General features: G+C 43.1%; 1 protein-coding gene across 1 annotated transcript in view; it reads right to left on the bottom strand.

The window, feature by feature from the left end:
- Positions 1 to 23,031, bottom strand: part of LOC149324156 (asparagine--tRNA ligase, cytoplasmic) — a 43,140-nt gene extending 20,109 nt beyond the window's left edge. The window contains exons 1-8 of the mRNA XM_089497202.1: positions 22,963 to 23,031; positions 17,648 to 17,730; positions 16,585 to 16,650; positions 14,868 to 14,960; positions 13,447 to 13,536; positions 4,625 to 4,703; positions 3,148 to 3,218; positions 835 to 921 (exon numbers count right to left, since the gene is read on the bottom strand). Coding sequence (XP_089353328.1) covers positions 835 to 921; positions 3,148 to 3,218; positions 4,625 to 4,703; positions 13,447 to 13,536; positions 14,868 to 14,960; positions 16,585 to 16,650; positions 17,648 to 17,730; positions 22,963 to 23,005 — 612 coding nt within the window. The 5' untranslated portion in view covers positions 23,006 to 23,031. The remainder of the gene's footprint in view (positions 1 to 834; positions 922 to 3,147; positions 3,219 to 4,624; positions 4,704 to 13,446; positions 13,537 to 14,867; positions 14,961 to 16,584; positions 16,651 to 17,647; positions 17,731 to 22,962) is intronic.
- Positions 23,032 to 23,430: the final 399 nt, after the last annotated feature.

The raw sequence follows: 23,430 nt of genomic DNA, 5'->3' as shown, positions 1-23,430 counted from the left end.
TTTCATGCAAAAGAAATATGTGTCACCAAGCTTGAGGGAGCCAAGAAGTTTGCAATAGTACAAATATTATTGATGGAGAAAAGGGGGGGATAACCCCAAAACAGACAACTAAGGACTTAATATGCTGGTTGGCCATGGGATCCAGATTCCAGTAGGGAAGCAAACAAAAAACACTGCAGTCCAGAAAAATAACTTTTCCAAGCCCTGGCAGAGTGTCTGCCAGACTGCACTAGATCACACCAGAAAAGAGAAAAATCACTTCTCCCACTTGAAGAAATCCTGTAGGAAAGGATTGGAGAGCGGTGTGCTACCTTTCTCTGCATATGTTTGTACAAGGGCCAAAGTTGTGGCTTCTTTTGGGAATATAGGCCCGGTACATACCGCCAATAAGCGGTGTATCAGGGCCAATTCTAGGGTTAGGGACTGCGCAGCAATCGCATGGTCCCTAACCCTAGAATGTAATGTGTACACGGTGCCATAATTGTTACGTAAGCGCCACATGGCGTCCACACATTGCAGCATGACGCTTACGTAATGGGCATGCCAGTGGCACACTTGCTATGCCGCCCCTGTGGCTTTAAAAGAACCCGTTTTTTGCGGGTTCTTTTTCTGCCGGAGGGAAGCCGCACGGTTTGGCAGCTATGGATTCCCTCTGGAGGAAAAACAGGCGCCGGCAGGCTGCTGTTTTTCAGCGGTCTGTACTGCACCATAATTTCCAAACAAATGAGATTTTAAAAACAGGCAGACTGAAAACATGGTGTGAGCTGTGACTGGCAGGCTATCACTACCTGTAAGCAAGAATAAGCAAACCCGATAATGGAAAAATGCACTCACCTGTTTACCTTCTGGGACCAGGTTGAGCGTTCCATAGACGGCAACAGTGCTTTCCGTTGAGAGGATCACTCCATTGTAACACTGACACTAGGGAGAGAGAGAAAATTCAACTTAGGGGTTTGAGATTTTATCCCTGATTCAAAAGCAAAGGAACATTATTATTTCTATCTAAAGAAATCTAAGGGTTAGTTCCACACCTTTCTCCTATTCCCAGCTTCTGACAAGCTGAGGATGCTGTACAAAAGCCATTCCCAATGTTCGTCTCCTGGGACACTTTCAAAATACAGGTTAAGTCTCCCTTATCAGAAATGCTTGGGATCAGAAGTATTTTGGAGTTTTTCACATTTTGGAATATTTGCATATACATAAATGAGATATCTTGGGAGATGAGGCCCAAGTCCAAACATGGAAATTAATTTCTGTTTCGTATGTGCCTTATACCTGCAGCCTGAAGGTAATAGCCTGAAAGTAATTTTATAGACAATTTAATAATTTTAGTGCATGAAACAAAGTTTGTGTACACTGAAATACCAGAAAACAAAGGTGTCACTGTCTCAGCCACCTGTGTGGACGATTTTGGAATACTTGATATTTTGAAAGGGAAATTCAACCTGGATACAGTTACAGCACTCTGACACCACTTTAAGTGCCATACCTCCAACCTATGCAATCCTAGGCTTTGTAGTTTTGTGAGGTATTTGTGAGTTGCTTTTGGTCCCACACTGGGAGAAAGGCAGAATACAAACAAACCAACAAATATAAACAAACATGTGGAATTTCTATCCACAAAAGTCTCCATTGGGCCTCTCCCTGTTTACTTTCTACCAGCAAAGACCTAACATATGGAAAATGAATAATATTCTCTAAGGGAATAAGGAATAAGGGTCAAGTAATCAAGTAATTCACAAGGAGGAAGTGGAAGATGTTCTGAAGAAGCTGGAAACGTGGGGCACTGTCAGTCTGTCAAGATAAACTTTCATGAGTTGGGGTCCACAGAGCTGATGAGAAGATAAAGAGAGGCCTGCTGGACACTCCGAGGTCCATTAATCTGTTTCACACAGTGGCCACTGGCAGACAGGAGGGCCATGGACAATTTTCCATTGTAGCCCCCCAGTGACTAGTCTTCAGTGACATTCTGCCTGGAAACTAGTGGCAGCTGGTGGCCTCCCTGTCCACAGGGTGATGCATCCATTGCAGGTTTTAGTCTAAAGTGGAGTGACAAAATCATGCCCCAAGAGTTTCATGTGGTCCCCAAAACTTTTTGTGACTCCAAAAGACATTCCCCAGGCCTTCAGAACCCTCCTGCCCAAATTCCTCCTAAAAACAGCGAGGTGGGTTTTTTCCTCACCCCACTGGTGAAAATTCATGCAAAATATTCTGCAAATGCATGATTGCTCCTCTGAACTTCTAATCCCTTCCAGAGGAGTCAAAACTGGCTGAAAATGAATCTGAAAGTGGCATGATGTGATTTCAGTTTTATGTTGGAATGGCCAGTTGGGGTGAGGCCCCATGAAAATGTAGAGGGGATGGCATCCACCCACAGCACATTTCTTTGTTGTGGTTATGTACCCCTGTATCTGCAGGGGTATGTTTCCAGACTTAACATTGATTGCAAAAACTGTGGATAACGGTGAACACAACAGAAGTTAACCAGAGTTATGCTGGAGGATTTCCGATGCATAGATACACCTTTTTTTCCAGATGCCGGTAAGTGAAACTGTAGTTACCAATCCTGTGGATATGGCGGTTGGACTGTACCTTCAAATATCATGGTTATTCTGTTCAGATTTACTTAGAGGATGTTCTACATTGCCTTTCTCTGAGGCTGAGAAAGTGTATGACTGGCCCAAGTTCACTAGTGATTTCCATGGCCAAGTGGGGATTCAAATCCTGCTCTACTGAATTCCTAGTCCAGCACTCAAACTGCTACACCACACTGGCTCTCTCAGTTGCCTACCTCTGCTTTAAAGGTATTATCCAAACAGCTGGACTCCATCTTCGCAAGATGTTCAGCACCTTGAATAGTACCTTTAAAGTTCAGAGCAAACCCAGAGTGGACTTGCTACCAACTGACATGAAAGCTACCAACCAGAACCTTCTGAATTTGAAGATTCCTATAGGCACCATGACTAAATTTGGAGGACTGCTATGTCAGAGTGAATATTGAAGGAATCTCCTTTCCTCTTTGTGAGGCCTCTTTTAGAGTAGAAGAGAAGTCAAAGTAAAGAAGGGAGCTCACCAGGAGGAGCAGGGAGAGAGAAATGTAAGTGCAGGAAGAGGCAGGTTTGATAGAGGATGGAATAAGCTGCTTACCAGTTCATCAGACAAGACACACTGCAGATAGCCTGTGCCATCCCGTAACACGATGAACATCAGGTTTTTCCCTTTAAAACAAAAATGAGAAAACAGAAAGTTAACATTTTAAAACATTTAATGCCTTTCCTTAAAAGGTCTCCTACATCCTGTTCACTCCCATGTCCTCAATCCTCTCCTTACAACCATGGATAAATACTTTCAAGGGAACCAAAGAGATGTCCCACAACAGTTTAAAGGCTCTCCATTTTACAGAAAACAAAATACGAGCATATGCCAATGACATTGTATTAATAATAGAAGAACCTCAAGAAGTGATTCCAAGAATATTACAAACCATAAGTGAATACAGACAAAGTGCAGGCTTAAAAATTAACAAATCTAAGGCCTGTTACAGACTGCCAAAATAAAGCTGCTTCGGGTCTCTTTGGAGGTATGCTATCTAAATGATGTGTGGGTCCTAAGAGTCCGGAGGTCGCGCCAAAGCCACACTCCATTCCTAAGCACTGGAGGGCAGCTTTGGTGCAGCTTCTGGATTCTTAGGATGTATGCATCATTTAAACAGCATACCTCCAAAGAGACCCGAAGCAGCTTTATTTTGGCAGTCTGTAACAGGCCTAAATCAGCTCTCCTAACATTCAACATGACCAAAAAAAGAACACGATCAATTACAGGAAATGACAGAAATCTAAGTACAAAAGAAAGTAAGATATTTGAGTATAAATATAACAAAAAGCAATGCTGAACTGTTTAACAATAATTACAAAAAAAAACTTGGCAAGAGATAAAAAGAAATTTAGAAAAATTGACAAAATTACATCTATCTTTAATGGGGAAAATTGCACTTATAAAAATGAGCATATTGCCAAAACTGCTATTTGTCTTTCAAAACCTTCCAATTATTTTAAACGACTCGGTATTCAGTAAATGGAAACAAGAATTAACAACATTTATTTGGGCAGGGAGGAAAGCAAGAATTAAGTGGAATCCGTTAACTGATACCAGGGATAGAGGTGGATTATCGTTGCCAGACCTAAAGATATATTACCATGTGTGCTGTTTAGACTGGTTTAAGGAATGGGTACAGTTGGAAAATGAACAATTACTAAATTTGGAAGGGTTTAATGTTATTTATGGTTGGCACATGTATCTCTGGTAGGAGAAATTAGAACAAAATAAACAATTCAATGACCACATTATAAGAAAGGCACTGTGGAGAGTATGGAAAAAATATAAGGAAAAAAAATATATAGACACATTCCTGATTGGGCAGTAGAGTTCTTCTACTGTACTCAAAATAAAGTTTGATTTTCAGCATTGCACTTCCATATTTTCTTTATTTTAAAATTTCTTTTTCATATGATTTTTTGATTTTAAAAATATGGAAAAAAGCACTCTTGAAAAAGTAAACATATCCAAGTAACCTGAAGTTTACATTTGCTCCCAAACAGAACTGACTTCTTAACATGGTTCTTACCTTGTCTGCGCAGTCTGTGGACCCAGCCAAAAACTTTTATTCTCTCCCCTCTGTGGGCCTCTAGTGCACGGATTTTCACCTATTAGACAGCAAATGAATACTTTTTATTTGCTTTAATAACATACTGATACATGAATGTTGTTTGCTTGCATAATATCAAATCAAGAATAGCAAAGAAATCTCCTTTGCACATGGACATTTTTCTAGCCATGGTTTGTGTATGGGTTGTGTGCCTTCAAGTAATTTTCGACTAATTTGATTAATTGTTAAATGCCTGCTTCAACAAAAACAACAAACAATCTCTGCCTGCTGGAAAATGGAGAGCAGAGAGAGGACCAGCTAAGCCTTCTGTGAAAGGGAATTTGTTGTCGTGTGCCTTCAAATCTTATCATGGGGTTTTCTTGACAAGATTTGTTCAGACAGGATTTGTCTTTGTTTTCTTCTGAGGCTGAGAGAATGTGACTTGCCCAAGGTCACCCTGTGGATTTCCATGTCTGAGAGGGGGATTCGAGCCCTGGTCTTCAGCCACCATCTTGGGGAGAGAGAGGCAGGCTGGCTCCAACTGCCTGCCTGAAAGAAGTAAAGCCCTCCCTTCAGCCACCATCTTGGGGGGAGAGAGGCAGGCAAGCTCCAACTGCCTGCCTGAACAAGAAAAGCCCTCCCTTCAGCCACCATCTTGGGGAGAGAGAGGCAGGCTGGCTCCAACTGCCTGCCTGAAGAAGACAAGCCCTCCCTTGTATTGTTTTTAAATGGTATGGGTGGGTTTTTGTATTGTTGTGCTATGTATTGTACACTGGTGCCTCGGGATACGAAATACCCAGGTTACGAAATTTTCGGGATACGAAAAACGTGGATTGGAAAAAACTGTTTCGGGTTACGAAATGTTTTTCGGGTTACGAAATCCATTTCGGCGCGAAATTCAAATGATGCAAAGTGCAGCTACAGGCTTTCCAGGGATTTCCAGGGCTAACGGAAACCTAAGGGGGCTGGGTTAGGGGTTAGCTTTGGCGCGAATTTTGAATTTCGTTAGCAGCAGTGATTGGCTTGCGAAATCAAGCTGATCAACTGTATTGGCTAACGAAATTGGGGGGGTGGCTTGCCTTGAGATACAAAAGCCGGCTTCCATTGATCTGCTCCTTTGTCTGGCCCTGTGGACTGTGTGAGGAAGAGTTGATATTCTGAGCTCTGACTCTTTGGTTCCACTTGAGGTTCGGACTTTGCCTGGCCTTTGGACTTTTTCTGCCTTTGCCAGGTGTATCTTCGGATCAAGACCGGCCATCAGGAATTTCTCTACAGGTAGGTTGATGGATTTTTACCTTCTTCTTGTGGGGTGGGGTGGGGTGAGACAGTGTGACCATGCTTTTGCTGTGGGGTGCTGGGTTTTTTTTTTTTGTGTGTGTTTTCAAAGTGTGGATTGTGGGTTTTGCTACTGGCATGTTCAGATGTGTGGATTATGGGCTTGGGGTGCTGGCTTGCCTTTTTTGGCTTTTTTTCCTTTTAGGGTGGCATGTTCAGATGTGTGGATTATGGGCTTGGGGTGCTGGCTTGCCTTTTTTGGCTTTTTTTCCTTTTAGGGTGGCATGTTCAGATGTGTGGATTATGGGCTTGACATGCTGGCTTGCCTTTTTTGGCTTTTTTTCCTTTTAGGGTGGCATGTTCAGATGTGTGGATTATGGGCTTGACGTGCTGGCTTGCCTTTTTTGGCTTTTTTTCCTTTTAGGGTGGCATGTTCAGATGTGTGGATTATGGGCTTGACATGCTGGCTTGCCTTTTTTGGCTTTTTTTCCTTTTAGGGTGGCATGTTCAGATGTGTGGATTATGGGCTTGACGTGCTGGCTTGCCTTTTTTGGCTTTTTTTCCTTTTAGGGTGGCATGTTCAGATGTGTGGATTATGGGCTTGACGTGCTGGCTTGCCTTTTTTGGCTTTTTTTCCTTTTAGGGTGGCATGTTCAGATGTGTGGATTATGGGCTTGGGGTGCTGGCTTGCCTTTTTTGGCTTTTTTTCCTTTTAGGGTGGCATGTTCAGATGTGTGGATTATGGGCTTGACGTGCTGGCTTGCCTTTTTTGGCTTTTTTTCCTTTTAGGGTGGCATGTTCAGATGTGTGGATTATGGGCTTGACATGCTGGCTTGCCTTTTTTGGCTTTTTTTCCTTTTAGGGTGGCATGTTCAGATGTGTGGATTATGGGCTTGACATGCTGGCTTGCCTTTTTTGGCTTTTTTTCCTTTTAGGGTGGCATGTTCAGATGTGTGGATTATGGGCTTGACATGCTGGCTTGCCTTTTTTGGCTTTTTTTCCTTTTAGGGTGGCATGTTCAGATGTGTGGATTATGGGCTTGACGTGCTGGCTTGCCTTTTTTGGCTTTTTTTCCTTTTAGGGTGGCATGTTCAGATGTGTGGATTATGGGCTTGGGGTGCTGGCTTGCCTTTTTTGGCTTTTTTTCCTTTTAGGGTGGCATGTTCAGATGTGTGGATTATGGGCTTGACATGCTGGCTTGCCTTTTTTGGCTTTTTTTCCTTTTAGGGTGGCATGTTCAGATGTGTGGATTATGGGCTTGACATGCTGGCTTGCCTTTTTTGGCTTTTTTTCCTTTTAGGGTGGCATGTTCAGATGTGTGGATTATGGGCTTGACGTGCTGGCTTGCCTTTTTTGGCTTTTTTTCCTTTTAGGGTGGCATGTTCAGATGTGTGGATTATGGGCTTGGGGTGCTGGCTTGCCTTTTTTGGCTTTTTTTCCTTTTAGGGTGGCATGTTCAGATGTGTGGATTATGGGCTTGACGTGCTGGCTTGCCTTTTTTGGCTTTTTTTCCTTTTAGGGTGGCATGTTCAGATGTGTGGATTATGGGCTTGACGTGCTGGCTTGCCTTTTTTGGCTTTTTTTCCTTTTAGGGTGGCATGTTCAGATGTGTGGATTATGGGCTTGACGTGCTGGCTTGCCTTTTTTGGCTTTTTTTCCTTTTAGGGTGGCATGTTCAGATGTGTGGATTATGGGCTTGACGTGCTGGCTTGCCTTTTTTGGCTTTTTTTCCTTTTAGGGTGGCATGTTCAGATGTGTGGATTATGGGCTTGACGTGCTGGCTTGCCTTTTTTGGCTTTTTTTCCTTTTAGGGTGGCATGTTCAGATGTGTGGATTATGGGCTTGGGATGCTGGCTTGCCTTTTTTGGCTTTTTTTCCTTTTAGGGTGGCATGTTCAGATGTGTGGATTATGGGCTTGGGATGCTGGCTTGCCTTTTTTGGCTTTTTTTCCTTTTAGGGTGGCATGTTCAGATGTGTGGATTATGGGCTTGACGTGCTGGCTTGCCTTTTTTGGCTTTTTTTCCTTTTAGGGTGGCATGTTCAGATGTGTGGATTATGGGCTTGACGTGCTGGCTTGCCTTTTTTGGCTTTTTTTCCTTTTAGGGTGGCATGTTCAGATGTGTGGATTATGGGCTTGACGTGCTGGCTTGCCTTTTTTGGCTTTTTTTCCTTTTAGGGTGGCATGTTCAGATGTGTGGATTATGGGCTTGACGTGCTGGCTTGCCTTTTTTGGCTTTTTTTCCTTTTAGGGTGGCATGTTCAGATGTGTGGATTATGGGCTTGACGTGCTGGCTTGCCTTTTTTGGCTTTTTTTCCTTTTAGGGTGGCATGTTCAGATGTGTGGATTATGGGCTTGACGTGCTGGCTTGCCTTTTTTGGCTTTTTTTCCTTTTAGGGTGGCATGTTCAGATGTGTGGATTATGGGCTTGACGTGCTGGCTTGCCTTTTTTGGCTTTTTTTCCTTTTAGGGTGGCATGTTCAGATGTGTGGATTATGGGCTTGACGTGCTGGCTTGCCTTTTTTGGCTTTTTTTCCTTTTAGGGTGGCATGTTCAGATGTGTGGATTATGGGCTTGGGATGCTGGCTTGCCTTTTTTGGCTTTTTTTCCTTTTAGGGTGGCATGTTCAGATGTGTGGATTATGGGCTTGGGATGCTGGCTTGCCTTTTTTGGCTTTTTTTCCTTTTAGGGTGGCATGTTCAGATGTGTGGATTATGGGCTTGACATGCTGGCTTGCCTTTTTTGGCTTTTTTTCCTTTTAGGGTGGCATGTTCAGATGTGTGGATTATGGGCTTGACGTGCTGGCTTGCCTTTTTTGGCTTTTTTTCCTTTTAGGGTGGCATGTTCAGATGTGTGGATTATGGGCTTGACGTGCTGGCTTGCCTTTTTTGGCTTTTTTTCCTTTTAGGGTGGCATGTTCAGATGTGTGGATTATGGGCTTGACGTGCTGGCTTGCCTTTTTTGGCTTTTTTTCCTTTTAGGGTGGCATGTTCAGATGTGTGGATTATGGGCTTGACATGCTGGGGGTTTTTTTTCTGTTTTCAAAGTGTGGAGTGTGGGTTTTGAAACTTTGGCCATGGTCCCATGTGGGCCAGAGAGTCCCACCATAGGGTGGCATTTTCAGATTTTGGGTTTCTGGCCTATGGGCTTGTGTTCTTGTGTGCTTTGGCCATGGCTGTGATGATTTGAGAGTGTGGGGTGGGACTTTTGCAAGTTTGGGCCAGAGAGTGTGACCATGGGGGTGGGGGTGGTTTCCAATTGTGGCTTTTGCTCAGTGCCTGTGCCTTTTGTCCTTTTTAGGCTTGAGCTATGGCTCCCAAGCCAAGCGGTGAGAAAAAGAAGAGGGCTCCCTTGTCCTTGGAGGACAAGAAGGACATCATCGCCAAGCACGAGAGGGGCGTGCGCTTGGTGGACATTGCCAAGGAGTATGGACGAAACCCTTCGACAATTGGCACTGTCCTCAAGCAGAAGGAGGCCATCAGAGCTGTTGTGGCTCCAGCGAAAGGCGTGACGACGATTGCCAAGCAGAGGACACCGAAGCACGAGGAGATGGAGCGCCTGCTTCTCCTCTGGATCAAGGAAAAGGAGCGAGTCGGGGACACTGTGACCACCTCGGTCATCTGCGAGAAGGCCATCACCATTTTCGAAGACCTGGCCAGCAGGGAGGCAGCTGAAGGAACTTCTTCGCAGGAGGAGCCAGCCACCCCGGACTTCAAAGCATCACGTGGCTGGTTCGAGAAGTTCAAGAGGAGGACCGGGATCCACTCTGTCGTCCGTCACGGCGAGGCGTCCAGCGCAGACCACCAGGCCGCCGAAGCATTCGTCGTCGAGTTCAAGGCCATGGTGGAGGAGGAAGGCTACGTCCCGCAGCAAGTCTTCAACTGCGACGAGACGGGCCTCTTCTGGAAGAAGATGCCTCGCCGCACCTACATCACCCAGGAGGAGAGGAGACAGCCAGGCCACAAGCCTATGAAGGACCGCTTCACACTTGCGTTGTGTGCCAATGCCAGCGGGGACTGTAAGGTCAAGCCCCTGTTGGTGTACCACTCCGAAAATCCAAGGGCCTTCAAGGCACACAACATCCAGAAGGACAGGTTGCCAGTGATGTGGCGCTCCAATGGCCGCGCATGGGTCACACGCCTCCTTTTCGTGGAGTGGATCAACAGTGTCTTCGCCCCGACAGTGAAGCGGTACCTGGAGGAAGAAGATTTGCCCTTGAAGTGCCTCCTCCTCTTGGACAATGCTCCTGCGCACCCGCATGGCCTGGAGAAGGACATCCTTGATGAGTTCTCCTTCATCAAGGTCCAGTTTCTGCCACCCAACACGACCTCCCTCTTGCAACCCATGGACCAGCAGGTGATCGCCAACTTCAAGAAGATCTACACCAAGCACATGTTCAAGCGTTGCTTCGATGTGACGGAGAGCACACAGCTGACCCTTCGAGAGTTCTGGAAGCAGCATTTTGATATCGTCGTGTGCTTGAAGATGGTGGACTTGGCCTGGCAGGAGATCACCAGGCGCAACCTGATTGCTGCGTGGAGGAAGCTGTGGCCTGATGCTTCTTCCTTGGAAGGGTCACAGTCCGAGGGTGCTGAGCCAGGTGAAGAGGAAGAGGTGCACGAGATCGTCTCCATCGCAAGGTCCCTGGGACTCGACGTGGACAACGAGGACGTGGAGGAACTCATCGAGGAGCACAACGAGGACCTGACAACGGAGGACCTGAAGGCCTTGGCGGCGATGCAACACTCGGCCGTGGATGAGGACGTGCTCCATTTCGACAGGGGCCAGGAGGAGGAGGCTGCGGGGGCATCTTTGCCAACGGCAGAAATTAAAGACATTTTGCGGCAATTCCACAATGTGTCTTCATATGTTGAGAAGCACCACCCTGAGAAGGTGCTCACCAGCCATGCCATTGCCCATTTTGATAATGTCTGCCTTAGCCATTTTAAGAACCTGCTTAAGGGCCGGCAAAAGCAGACATCCTTGGACCAGTTCTTCACTAGAGAGGGAGAACCGTCATCCAAGAAGGCAAAAGGTGACCCTTAAAAAAAAGGTGACCCTTAAAAAAAACACCAAATTCTTTTTAAAAAAAAGGTTAACTTTGTTAAATTGGTGGCATTGGCTAAATTGGCTGAATTGGTTAAATTGCTTGAATTGGCTAAATTGGCTGAATTGGTTAAATTGCTTGAATTGGATAAATTGGCTGAATTGGTTAAATTGCTTGAATTGAATAAATTGGCTGAAGTGGTTAAATTGCTTGAATTGGCTGAAGTGGTTAAATTGCTTGAATTGGTTTAAATTTGGCTTTTTGGGCTGCCCCTCTCCTCCTCCTCCTCCTCCTGCCTCACTCCGAGATGCCAGGACCAGATGCCAAGACCAGCAAAGATAAGAAAAACACTTTTGTATGGTCATGGGTGTGATGATTTGAGAGTGTGGGATGTGATTTTTGCATGTTTGGCCTTGATTTGATGTGGGCCAGAGAATGTGACCATGGGGTTGCTTTTTTAGATTTGGGGTTTCTGGCCTTTGGGTTTGGGTTCTGGGGTGGTTTGGCCATGGGTGTGATGATTTGAGAGTGTGGGATGTGATTTTTGCATGTTTGGCCTTGATTTGATGTGGGCCAGAGAGTGTGACCATGGGGTTGCTTTTTTAGATTTGGGGTTTCTGGCCTTTGGGTTTGGGTTCTGGGGTGGTTTGGCCATGGGTGTGATGATTTGAGAGTGTGGGATGTGATTTTTGCATGTTTGGCCTTGATTTGATGTGGGCCAGAGAGTGTGACCATGGGGTTGCTTTTTTAGATTTGGGGTTTCTGGCCTTTGGGTTTGGGTTCTGGGGTGGTTTGGCCATGGGTGTGATGATTTGAGAGTGTGGGATGTGATTTTTGCATGTTTGGCCTTGATTTGATGTGGGCCAGAGAGTGTGACCATGGGGTTGCTTTTTTAGATTTGGGGTTTCTGGCCTTTGGGTTTGGGTTCTGGGGTGGTTTGGCCATGGGTGTGATGATTTGAGAGTGTGGGATGTGATTTTTGCATGTTTGGCCTTGATTTGATGTGGGCCAGAGAGTGTGACCATGGGGTTGCTTTTTTAGATTTGGGGTTTCTGGCCTTTGGGTTTGGGTTCTGGGGTGGTTTGGCCATGGGTGTGATGATTTGAGAGTGTGGGATGTGATTTTTGCATGTTTGGCCTTGATTTGATGTGGGCCAGAGAGTGTGACCATGGGGTTGCTTTTTTAGATTTGGGGTTTCTGGCCTTTGGGTTTGGGTTCTGGGGTGGTTTGGCCATGGGTGTGATGATTTGAGAGTGTGGGATGTGATTTTTGCATGTTTGGCCTTGATTTGATGCGGGCCAGAGAGTGTGACCATGGGGTTGCTTTTTTAGATTTGGGGTTTCTGGCCTTTGGGTTTGGGTTCTGGGGTGGTTTGGCCATGGGTGTGATGATTTGAGAGTGTGGGATGTGATTTTTGCATGTTTGGCCTTGATTTGATGCGGGCCAGAGAGTGTGACCATGGGGTTGCTTTTTTAGATTTGGGGTTGCTTTGGTCATGGCTATGATGATTTGAGAGCTCCTCCTCCTCCTTCTCCTGCCTCACTCTGATGCCAAGACCAGCAAAGATAAGAAAAACACTGTTTTTCTTTATCCTTTAGAAAGTTTAGAATGGACCTGCCAGTCATTGTTAAGATCATTAGAAAGTTTAGAATGGACCTGCCAGTCATTGTTAAGATCATTAGAAAGTTTAGAATGGACCTGCCAGTCATTGTTAAGCTCTTTAGTGCCTCAGGCAACTTGTATTGTAGGGTACTTAGCTTAATAGGCCTCTATTGTGCCTTTGTTTTGACTTGCAGGTTCAGTCTGAGGTCATAGAACGCATTAGTTATTTTCAATGGAAAATGTGTTTCGGGTTACGAAATTTTCGGCTTACGAAAGGAATTGCGGAACGAATTAATTTCGTAACCCGAGGTACCAGTGTATTGGTTTTGATGGCGTTTTTGTAAACTGCTGTGATCTGCAAGGAATAGCAGTCTAGAAATAAAATTTCATTCATTCATTCATAATCCAATGCTCAAACCACTACATCACACTTCCTGGGCAGATACTTCTAGATTCATGCTTGCAGTCTCTAATACAGACTAAAACCTCACCTTTGTTCATAAATATGTATTGGAAGACTTGTAAGAAATCTTGTAATGCCTGGATTGTTCAGATGTGACTCTGTACATTTTTACTTGGCTGAGTATAGATTTGAACCCTGGTCTCCTGGAATCCTAGTCCAACATCTAAACCTCAACACCACACTGGCTCTCACAAAAAGAGCTACAGAGTTAAAAGGGACTTGAGCATCACATTTCATCATCTACAGTCCTCACTTTGTTTGTGTCTATGCTGGCTAAGGCTGATTGGAGGCTACAGTCCAAAATCATCCGGAAGGCCCCATGGTCCTCATCCCTTTGCTAATATTATGTGCACATGCACACACAAACACACATCCTAGGCTAAAGTTTAGGATGTCTTTTCAAATATTTTACTCACACACTTGGGTTCTGGGAGGCTGGGGTCTTTCTTAATGACAATCTTCTTTGCCTCCTCTAAGTTCTTCTCACGTCGCAAGAGATCTTCTGCCTGTGGTGGTTGATTGTTTTAAAAGTAGGTTTAAACAGTAGGTTTGTTCAGTGCATACTCTAAATAAAATCAGGTGGAGTGGAACCTTGTATCGTTAAAATCAAGAGCAAAGTCAACATTAATTTTCAGTGGAAAGTGGCCAGCAATGGGGTGAGATTACACTTCAAGCAAGTCTAAATGAGTTTCATGAATAAGACTTCAGAACCAATCTATTCAGAAAATCTTAAGTGGCACTAATGTGGAAGACCTTGATTAGCAGAAATACTCAGATAATCAAGGTGAAAAGCAGTCCCAATTCAACAGACTAACTGGGGCTTTTTCCTCTTCAAATTATAGGTAACATGCTATTCCTGTCTGTGCTAGGCAAAAAGAAAAACAATCCAATTATGCCAGTCTCACATAGAGAAGGCTTACTGACACTCATTCACACTATACAATTATAACCCTTCATTCCCTTTTAACTGCCATGGTTGCATCCTATGGAATCTGAGGTTTTACAACTGGATGATGTACGAATGCCCTTTGGCTAAGAACACTGAATAGCACTTCCTAAAAAGCCATCTCAGGATTTGGAAACATGGCAGTTATCATAGTGGAGTCACAGTGCTATAACTGTACAGTCTGAATGTGCCCCTGAGCAAGCTTCCTGTACAAATATATAACACTGGAATTATCTTAAAGGTTATCCAAATTAGTCCTATTGATGATGTTAAGACTGCTTATGTCCTCTTTCATGAGCACAGATTCTACTTTGTTTTCCCTTGTGGCTCTTCAGATGCTGTTGGAAGGCAACTCCCAACATCCCTCAACAATGGCTGGGGCTGATAGCAGTTGTAATCCAATAACATCTGAGTGACTACAGAGTTCACACTTGTATACTATAGTAGAGCAGATCTGTAAAGTGAAAGCCTACTTCTGTCTATCACAAACGTTACATCCTTCCTCCTAAGCATTCAGGATTCTCTATTTATCTTCATAAGTAAAGTACAGGTTGAGTCTCTCACATTTCGAATTCCAAAATCCAAAATTGGGTGACTGAGATAGTAACACTTTTGATTTCTGATGGTTCAGTGTACTCAACCTTCGTTTCACACACAGCATTTAAAAAATATTTTGTATAATGTATCTTCAGACTATCTATATGTGAATTTCATGTTTAGGCTTTGATCCCATCTCGATATCTCATTATGTGTATGCAAATAATCCAAAATCTGAAAAAATTCTGAAATCCAAAACACTTTGGGTCCCAAGCATTTCGGATAAAAGAGACTCAAATTGTACATTCCAGCGTTCTTGTACAAGAAGGGAGCAATAATGATTTGATAACTTACCTCTTTCTTTTCTCTGGCTTCACTTTTCTGTTGTTCCTTCTGCCACAATTTTCTAACATTCTTGAACTGTGTTTTGGAAATAGTTTCCCATCTCTAGGCATATTGAAAGAAAACAGGGGATATACATTTGCTTTCTCATAAAACAAATGTTGAAAGTGACAGTGTTTGCATTAAAATTAACTCCAAAATTATCACCATTTTTTTTTTAATTTCGTAGTTCTCCATGAAACATTAGCAGCTAAATGTAAAGTCCTCAGAGGAGGAACTAGGGCAGATGTGTTTATCGAGATATGGCAGCCATTCATTGCTTTGGTAATATAGCTGATATCCCAAGACCACCATCATAAATACTGGAAAGATTTGTTACAGGATATTTGAAACTTTACAATTTGAAAACTGAAGATTCAGGATTGCTCACTTGCAAGGGAGGAAAGAATACATAGTCACCCCTCCGTTTGCCCAGGGGATCAGTTCTGGGCCCCCCCTGAAAATGAAAAATTGGCAATATTCAAGCCCCATTGGCTTGAATGGCAGTGTGCGCCTGGGGGTAGTCAGGGGCATGCATCCTGTGAACATGCAAGGGACACGAACTTTAAGTCCATGAAAACAGAGGCGCAACTGTATTCAGATAGTGTTAGAAAATCAATTATATCTCAGGCCTTGCCTATATGGGTGTTTTACCCCAAATCTCACCTGAGCTTGCTATATCCTGTTCACAATGCATGGCCAAAACCCCGAATCCAGTCCGGACTGTTTTCACAATACCTGCACCTGATTTGGGTCTCCCCCCCCCCAACCCACATTTAAATAACTAAATTTTTGCTGCAGGTTTTTGGCTAACTTTGCAGCAACAGCAGCAAGCTGCCTGGAGCCGCTGTTGTGAGCATGATTTGCTCTGAAGTCAGAATGAGGTGCCCAGTGTCAATACCATTGCTGTGCACCTTGTTCTGACTTCAACAGCAGCAACAAACGGTCCCACAGGGAGGGTAGCTGCCTATCATTCACTGCAAGAGCTGAAAACTCACAGCAAAAGATGAATTATTTAAATGCAGGAAGAGAGCAGGTAAGGGACAAATTGGGGAAGAATTTAGAGCCACAATACTCCACGGGCAGCCTAGAATATTCTGGTAAGCACAGACCTGCCCTCAGAGGCCATTTTTTGAATACAGGTATACAAAGCCAGCGTCTTCCCTGGCTTCACTTCGTTAACAGAAACTTTCGCACCAGAAGCAGAAATAATATGGAAAGACCAGTGATAGGTTCCCATCTTACAAAAGAGAAGTTGTTCAACATGTGTCAAAAATCTTTTTAACCAAAACTAATGATACTGGCCCAAACAGACAGGCCAAAATAAAGCTGCTTGGGGTCACTTTGGAGGTATGCTGTTTAAATGACACAGGCATCTTAAGAGGCCAGAAGCTGTGCCAAACCTGCACTCCAGTTCTTAGGGCTGGAGCATGGCTTTGGCGTGGCTTCCAGCCTCTTAGGATACATGCATCATTTAAACAGCATACCATGAAAGTGACCCGAAGCAGCTTTATTTTGGCCTGTCTGTTCAGGCTCCATGTCTCTCAACATGCCGCATCTAGGTTAGCACCTATATTAATGAGAAATGAAACCACCAGGTCTTGCATAGGTAAACTGAGGAGGAAGAACAAAAAAGACCCAACACTATCCTTATACTGCAAAGAAGACAGAAATATTAATTTTACACAACCTGGTCATCTTTTTGTGAATCCACATAGATTGTAGGAAATGGTTCCTTTCCAACAGACATCAAAGCCTTAAAGGGAAAATGACAGAAGTCAGGTTTTATACTATTACTTCTAAAGGGATAGTACAGGAGATTTTTTTCATATTAAAAACACAGTTCCCTAAATCATTGATATTGCAGTTTAAATCATCCTGGTCTTGACATGATAAAGAGGCCTGACAGCTCTCAGACATGCACTCATCTAGACAAATGCAATGTGTGAACATTTTATGCAACCATGGACAATGTTTAAACTGCTGTGATCTATCACTGCACCCACAGTTTTCTCACTGTCGTAAAAAGCTCTGGAAGCATCCATACTCAGAGGAACTGTCATAAATCTGGGCCATCTATCACCCAGTTTACACATTTATTTTCTCAAGCAAGCACAAGATAGTGCTGCTTGCAAGGACAAAGAACCTCGCAAGTCAAGTTTGGAATGTATTTCGCATTTAGTCACCTAGGACTATGGACAAGGAATGAACAGTGGAATCTTCTGCCACTGGATAGAGGAAGAACTGAACCTAGGTAGCAGTATTACCTACAAGATCAACAGCAAAAACAATCAGCCTGATATCAACTAAAGGGAAATTCCTTTTATTAATCAATCCTTCTTTTTCCAGAGCTTGGAAAAGCTTCATTTCTGGTCTTCAACTCTCAAAATTTGCCACTACCAAATGGGGGGTTTGGAAGCTAGTCCAAATTAGCCCAGCCTAACCTGATCAAACTGATCTGTCTCCTCTGCTTTCCTCCCCCCTCCCCCACCATCTCTTTTTCCTTTTAGGTTTTAATGCTGAAAAATAGGCTGACAGCATATCTCCATTCGATTGATGGCACCTACCTATGTTAAATTTATTGACTGATTTAGATTATTTGATTTAGGCATTTTAGAAAACCTTTCTCTGGAAAGTGGAATTAAACAATAATAAGCTAATGAAACGATCAAGTACAGACATTACTGTATTGCACAATTAGATGCTTATCTTAGCACAAAAATCCTAGAATAACAAAACAAAAAAAGAGGTACCCGCAAAGCAGTTTTGAATGGTTTATCCTGCGTTCCATCTCCTGTAGCATCACTTCCTTCTCGATCAGAAACATAGACTTCTCCTAGAAATATATATGTACATAAATATATTGGCCTTTCCTAGCTTTATAATGTTCACATGCAATGCTCACACACAAACACCAGGACCAAAGACTCAATTTAAATCAAAGATGGTTGAACACAGATCAGTATGTACTGGTAGATCTCTGACCATTTTGCAAGAAGACAAGGATGAGTAAGACTGCAAGGGGAAAAATGTCTGTTATGACTGGCCTTACGCTAAGTCTGATTTAAAGAGAAAGAATCTCTGTTTCCCAAAATGGCATCAATAAAGCAGCTACTAACAACTTTATGTTCTACCGAACAAAATGAAAAGCATTGACTTCAGATCATTTATTGATGTATTTCTCTGTAAAATTAACATAGCATCGACATTCATAAATTGCATGATGCACACAATGCTGTCTTTATGGAGGACCCACACCCATAAATATGGGGTGAGTGGGTCTTTTATTTAGTCCACATAAAAAGATAGGCCTTCTAACCCTCAAGCAGGAGACAACCCTTACAATAAGGGATGCCTACCACCACTATCAGAGCCAGTGTGGCACTGTGGCCTGAGTAATGGATTACAACGCTGGAGAACAGAATTCCATTTCTTGCTCAACTATGGAACCAACTGGGTGACCTTGGGCAAGTCACATATTCTCAGCCTCAGGGGAAGGCAATGGCAAAACTCCTCTGAATAAATCTTGCCATGAAAACACCGTAGGGTGGCCATAAGTCAGAAATGACTTGAAGACATGCAACACAAACACATACGACAGCAGAAGCTTTCTGAATCTCAAATAAGGGGCATGCCCTATGAGAAGGGATATCTGGCAAACCTTTCCCCACCTCCTGAAAGCTTGATTCAGAGCCTGGATGTCCACTTCCCCCTATTTTGCTTCAGTTGTGTATGGCAAGGGGTTGGACTAGACTGCCTTTGCAGACCCTTCCAGTTTTGTGATATAACCATAAGGCAGGAAATCAGGAACCTTGAATTTCCCATCAACAGTGGACTCTATAGGCATGCAAGCTACTGTTTTCCCTACTCAACTGGTAAGTAATGGAAAGCATTAGTGAAGGGTGAAACTGGCAAAGGATCTGTCAGTGGCACAATAGCTCATGCACAGAGAGAGGCATCTCAAAGCCCCTCTTGAAAGTCTCTTCCCAGGGAAACCCTATGATGAGACAATAAAAATAAAAGAAAACATTAGGATGCACTCACTGGTAAAGGACAACTATGAATTGTGAGGGGGCCAATGACACAATTGAATTCATGGCGAAAAGATATTTAGCTGTTGACATGCTCAGAGGTGAAAAGAACATTTCAAGGGATGTCTCATTGTGCCACAACACTTTTTCTCATCAAGGGGGAAAATATTTTGAATATTCTTTACAAGCCTAATACATGTATACTTGGAAAGTGATCCCACTGATTTTGGTGGCAGTACAGTAGACAACTATGAGTAGCACTGTGGCTAATGATACAACTGGATGCAACTAGAAGGATGTTTAGTTGCTGATGTGCTCAAAGGTGAAAGGAAACTCCAGAGTTGCACAACACATATTATAGGAACATGGAATGCGAGAAGCATGATTCAGGGGAAGCTAGACATAGTGAAAAGAAATTGAACATACAAATGTTGCAGTACTTGGAGTGAGCAAGCTAAAGTGGACAGTCAAATAACTATACAGTGTTTTACTCAGGAAATAAAAATCTAAGAAGAAATGGAGTAGCATTAATAGTGAGGAGATGTAACCAAAGTAGTCCAAGGATATACAGGTTCATCTGCCTTATGCTGCTGAAATGCTTGGGGCCAGGAGTGGTTTGGAATAATTGCATATACATATCTATATAGCTTGGATATGGGATCCATGTTTAAGCATGACATCCATTTATGTTTCATATACACATAGCCTGAAGGTATTTTAGTTATTTATTTATGGTATTTATACCATGCCCTTCAGCCCTAAAGGCTATCAGAGTGGCTTACAATTATTATTTTTAATTAATTTTATACACAGTGTTTTTAAAATAATTTTGTGCATGAAACAAAGTTTGTAAACACTAAACCACTAGAAAGCAAAGGCATTACTATCTCAGCCACTACGTGGAAAATTTTGGATTTTGAAAAATTTTGGATTTTGGAATCCCAGATAAGGGCAACTCAAGTTGCAAGGCAAAGTCAGATTAAATCATGTCAATAGGACTTCAGGGTAAATCCATTAATTTCACTCAAGTAACCATGTTTAAATTATCTTTTTAAGCATTTCTAATTTTGCATCTGTACATAGAAATCAACATACACAATTATATGCAAATTAGTGTCATTTTTTAATGATGAGCAAGCCAGCCACTTTATGAAGGTGTATCACACCTTAAAGAGATCCTGCCTTTTTCCCTCTCCATCTGGATAAAGCAGATGACTCCTGCTTCATCTCTTAATTCATTTCTATGTGTTTACGCTATATATTCATAGTGGTTTGATGGCAGTTTAATTGAATAGCTATAAAATCCTTGGAATATAGTTTCATGGTCCAAAACAAATCACAGAAATAATTCAGTCTGAAACCGCTTTAACTGCCCTGGCTCAGTGCAAGGGAACCCTGGAAATTGTGGCACCAGAGCTCTCTGACAGAGAAGGCTAAATGTCTCACAAAACTACAGCTCCCAGATTTTTCTAGCACTGAATCAGGGAAATTAAAGCGATCTCAAACTGGATTATTTCTGCAGTATGTTTTGGACCCATGATATAATTAGAAATCTCTGTTGGAGAGTCGGAGTACAGTGACTCTCAAGTTTTGGTCTTCAAATTGTTTTGGACCGCCATTCCCAGAAACCTCTCCTCCTATAGCCAAAAGTCATGGATTCTGGGAGTTGAAGTCCAAAATTACTGGGGCACCAAAGACTGAGAAACACAGTACAGCCTACACTCTCCTGAACTGCAGTACTAGACCTTTTCAAAGGATAAGTCTGATGTATTTCATCAAACTGCAAATCCAGGATTCTTTAGGTTTGAGCTATGAAAAATGATGTGGTATGAAGCTGCTGTAACTGTGCAGTCTGGATACGCCCAATGCTACCTGTCACTTTGCATACGTTTGAACTACAGCTGCATTTGCACCTGCACTACAGAAATAATGCACTCTGACATTGCTTTAACTGCCATGGATCGATGCTGTCAAATCCTGGATTTGTTGTGGCACCAGGGCTCTCTGACAGAGAAGGCTAAATATCTCCCCAAACTAAAAATCCCAGAATTCCATAGCATCGCGCTATCCTATTAAAGTGCTGTCAAAACAGCATTATTTCTGCAGTGCAATTGCAGCCACAAGTTTCCTCTGCAAAAGGTTGGAATCATGATCCCCCCCAGCAGCTGCTGTCACTGAAACAGAAGCTAGTCTGCCAGCAAACTCGCTCTAATCACTGCAGTTCCTCTACAGGGAAGGACACGGAAGTGATGGCGAAGCTTGAACCGGCAGAGAAAATGGAAGCTGGGTAGCAATGCACGCCCCATCCATGGCTTCCCAATGAGCAATACATGCAGCATGCAAATGCCTTCTCGGAAGGAGATTTTTGTAGGGTGGAAAATATGAGTGACACACTGTCTCAATGAGAGGCAGATCTTTCCCCATCTTTTTAGGCTAGCAGAAGGAAAGAGAGGTTGGCATCAGATACAGGTGGATCAAGGGCATCAGGCCAGGCTGAAATGTAAGAGGATCTACTGCATGTAAGAATGAATGAATAAATAAATGCAGGCTGTAGAGTGGAGACTCTGGATACATTCATGCATTTACATCCCTCCTATTCCCAATTTGTTGGAGTGTGCCTTCAAGACATTACTGACCCTATCATGACAAAGATGTGTTCAGGGGAGAGGGGGTCTTCCTTTGCCTTTCTCTGAGGCTGAGAGAGTATGACTTGCCCAAGGTCACCCAGTGGGTTTCTGTGGCCAAGTGGGGATTCGAAACCAGATCTCCAGAGCATGGAACCCCAAAATATGCCCCACATTCTAACATTGAATTATATTGGCAAGATTTGTTCAGGGAGAAAGAGTCGTCTTTGCCTTTTTCTGGAGCTGAGAGAGTGTGACTTGCCCAAGGTCACCCAATGATTTTTGTGGGTTTTTGGGGCTAGAACATGGCCACATAGCCCCAAAAACCCACAAAAAACTATGGATGCCGGCCATGAAAGCCTTTGACTTTATGTCACCCAATGAGTTTCTGTGGTTGAGCAGGGATTTGAACTCAGGTTTCCAGAGGAAAATAAGCTCTTGTGACAATGCACATGCTCCACAATGGGAAAGAAGGGGCCCCTCAAGTTGCCAAGGGGCTTTCCTGGCAAGAATTGCTCAGTGGTGAGAGGGTTTGCATTGCCTTCTTCTGTAATAATAATAATAATAATAATAATAATTTCCTGCCTCTCCTCAAGGTAGGACACAACATATTAAAATAAAAAACACAACTAAAAACATACCAAAAAGGTACAATTACACAATGAGGTGAATGTGGAAGCAGCCCCACATGCTGCCATGGGGTTTCCATGACAAGAATTGTTCAGTGGGGAGAGGGTTTGCCATTGCCTTCCTCTGAGGCTGAGATAGTGTCTCCATGTCCTGGGGTTGGTGGGGGGATTCAAACCCTGGTCTCCAGAACAACTACTATAATAATTCATTAGCAGCATTAACAATAATTACAAATGTAATTCCCACCTCTCCAAAAGATAGGGCACAGCATGTTAAAATGCAACTAACAAAGGCAAAACACAACTATAAAAGAAAATCTGTATTTTATATATATATATATATATACACACACACACAATTATCAAGAATGAAGAATATTGTTATTTTGTAAGGTTATAATTATGTCCTAGAAAACGATTAGTATGTATACAATGTTATTATACCTGTTTTATATTATGTGCTTTATATGTTATAAATGAAATATTTTTAATAAATAAATAAACCCAGAATTACAGAATGGGGTGGGCAAGCCCCACATGCTGCCATGGGGTTTCCCTGGCAAGACCAGTTCAGTGGGGAAGGGTTTTGTATTTTGTATGGGGCTGAGAGAGTGTGACTCACCATATATATATATATATATATATATATATGCATATATATATGGTGGTCCTTTCAGACCATGATGCAGCGGTCACCGTGCCGCCCCTTCCCCAAACACAAAGCCCCCTCCCAGGAAGACACAAGGGCCACCCTCTCTTGCAACGAGGCCTCTGGCAAACTCACCCAGGGCCATCCTGCCCGTCTGCTCCAGGATGACTGCAGACATGCTCGCCTTTGCCTTGCCTTGCCTTGCCTTTGCTGGGGATTGCATCAGGCGCAGTCTGCTCCTCCCAGGCTCTGGCCACGGAGCTCCCATTCATTGGGCAGCAGAGGAAAGGAAGAGGCGGGCAGCTTCATTCTCAGCCCTTCCTCCAATAGGAGCACTGCTGCAGCCCTCCTGGACTCCATCTCCCAGCATCCTTGACAACTGGGGCTCCTGGGAGCTGGAGTCCAACTAAGGGCTGCTCCTCCTTCCAGATCTCTAGACACGGATTATTCAAGCATCCATGGCTTGAAAGTATTTTAAAAAAATTATGCACACACAGATATATAATTACATATATAATTATAAATATATTAATTATAATAATATTATATAAAATTATATTATTATAATATATTAAGTTATATTAAATTATATTATATAATTAA

This window comes from Sceloporus occidentalis, unplaced genomic scaffold, assembly GCF_023333645.1.
Source record: "Sceloporus occidentalis isolate IW3139 unplaced genomic scaffold, rSceOcc1.0.p SCAF_1, whole genome shotgun sequence".
Classification (NCBI taxonomy): Eukaryota; Metazoa; Chordata; class Lepidosauria; order Squamata; family Phrynosomatidae; genus Sceloporus; species Sceloporus occidentalis.
The sequence above is the reverse complement of the archived record's forward strand: the minus strand, read 5'-3'. Positions and strand labels throughout refer to the sequence as shown.